This window comes from Ostrinia furnacalis, unplaced genomic scaffold (assembly GCF_004193835.3).
Source record: "Ostrinia furnacalis isolate ACB-3 unplaced genomic scaffold, ASM419383v2 OfSCF3786, whole genome shotgun sequence".
Taxonomy (NCBI): Eukaryota; Metazoa; Arthropoda; class Insecta; order Lepidoptera; family Crambidae; genus Ostrinia; species Ostrinia furnacalis.
In genome coordinates this window covers 1-2213 of record NW_021134025.1, presented here as the reverse complement: position 1 = coordinate 2213, position 2213 = coordinate 1, and the positions used below count along the sequence as shown (strand labels likewise).

The following is a 2213-nucleotide window of genomic DNA, read 5'->3' as shown; positions in this document are numbered from 1 at the left end:
TATTTTCTTTTGGAACCCTGCGTGGGTTGCGAGTGTCCTAAAAATAAGGTTTTCATAAAATACTTACAGAGAAAAGTAAAGTTTTGCTAAGATAGTTGGAAAAATCTGCACTTACCTTTGGGTAACAAATAATTGGAATCCGGGAGTGACGGGCAACGTATCCCTGTATCCGGGCACGCAAAGGGAGTTGCGTTCGAGAAGTGAACTCAAGGTAGATGCAACGTCCAGCGCTGCAGAGTCGATATCCTCAAGTAACAACCAATGGCCATTTTGAACCGCCTAAAACGTACAATGTGTTTTTTAAACTCTATTAAGGTCATCGTCACTCTTAAGGTCCAATTTGCAATTGCGAATCGGCGCAGGCTCCTCTAATGAGGATCAGTACTGTTGTAGAAAATTCAATAAAACTAGTATCTACGTTAATCTTTAAGACGTAAGAAAGATATATCTTTTTGAATTATCCAAATCGGACCATTACTTACGAAGATATTAAGTATTAAACATAGGCCGTTTTTGCCGCTAAAAGTCAACGTACGCAGGGCCGCGTGACGTCACTATATCCGAATCGAGCGCAGCCGGCGTACTATTGGGATGGAAAATATTTTTTTCCAGCTAAACTATCAGTTTTAGAAAAAATCTTTTAATAACATTTATTCATCAAAATAAAGTAACCCATCGACCAGTAATTTTTAAAAATAAAAATTGTGAAAAATAAGTCTCGCTATGTCCAAAAACCACATTTTGGTGAGAGTGAGTGGGGTGAGAGTAACTTAATGATTGTTTGTATTGAACATAATAATACATAATATGCTGCAATTCCCACTTTCTGGCCTAGGGGGGGGGGGGTAGATAGGTAGGTACATAGGTTTAACTCAGAAAAACTAAATAACAGGTAGGTATTGCATGTACATCGAAATGATCTTCATTGCAATGTCTTGTAGCCTAGGCAGAGTGTATCTGCCTCAGCTATACCTTATTGTTAGAAGTAAATAAATTAATACTTATACATTTTTATATTTTACTTGGAAGAAGATATGACTCTAACAACACTTATGAACGCTTTATTTGAATAAATCGCCAAATATACCACCGCGGAGACCCCAATCGCGTCTCTGCGTTCCATTGAATCGTATGAGCGTATGGATTTTTTGCGATATTTTTCACAATTTCTATTTTTTAAAATTACCCATCGATAGCTTACTTTATTCTGATGAATAAATGTCATTACAAGTTTTTCTCTAAAACTGATAGTTTGGCTAGAAAAAAACATTTTCTATCCACGCAGTACGCCGCCGGCAGCGTTCGGATCGGATATAGTGACGTCATCGTCCCCGCGCCGGGCGGTCAGTGAACTTTTTCAGTAATTTGGCCATAACTTCGTCAATTTTTGTCGTAGAACAAAAATTTTTGGACTGTGTATTAAGGATTTCTTAGCCCTATAAATCTGCATTCACAGCTAAAAATCGAAATGATCCTCATTCCGTTTGGCGTCGTGCGAATGCGACAGTTTCCGAAAATATGGAAACGGCATTGTAAAATGTATAATTTTTACAGTCGTAAATAAAAACCTACCTCAGTCAACACTCCGGGCCTCCAAATGAATTCTCCCGGGACGTCGGTACACTGATGGGAACCCAACAACATTCTAGAGTCCGTTTGATCTCCTAACTGCACTTTTTTGAACGCAAATTGCTTGCGGCCAGTTATCGCGGCTAAATGCTCTACTAAAGACGTCTTTCCTGAACCCACAGGGCCCAGAAGGCATACTGCTTTACCTATATAACATAACAATACAATATTATTAAAGTAAAAGTGTCCTAACATCAGTGGCGTAGCTTGGGGGGGGCAGGGGGGGCCATGGCCCCGGGCGGCATATGAAAGGGGGCGGCGGATAAGAAAAAAAACATTGCATGAACAAGAAAAAAAAAGGTCGACTATGTCTATGTTGAGACTAACAAATCTAGCTATACTGGCAATGAGGGCTATCGTTTTTATACTTAACAGTTGGCACCCCTGGCGATTGACAGGACCTTACTCTACAATGGCGCCATCTTGATGAGTGCAAATGCGATAGTCCTCCTACCACTTTAGCGCGTGTTAGCGCTCACAAGTTGGCGCCACTGTCTTCGCTACTAGCATGTGACAGGACCTTACTCTACAGTGCCAGTGGCGCTAACTGGTGAGCGCTAAAACGATAGCCCTCATTGAAAATG

At 40.6% G+C, this 2213-nt stretch overlaps 1 protein-coding gene across 1 annotated transcript; it reads right to left on the bottom strand.

The window, feature by feature from the left end:
* Window positions 1-115: 115 nt before the first annotated feature.
* On the bottom strand, window positions 116-1771 carry LOC114358234 (midasin-like; the record flags this gene model as incomplete). Its single annotated transcript, XM_028312125.1, has 2 exons — window positions 1573-1771; window positions 116-279 (listed from the first exon to the last, which is right to left on the bottom strand). Coding segments are annotated over exons 1-2 (236 nt in total), but the record flags the coding sequence as incomplete, so codon positions are not given.
* Between the last annotated feature and the right edge of the window lie 442 nt (window positions 1772-2213).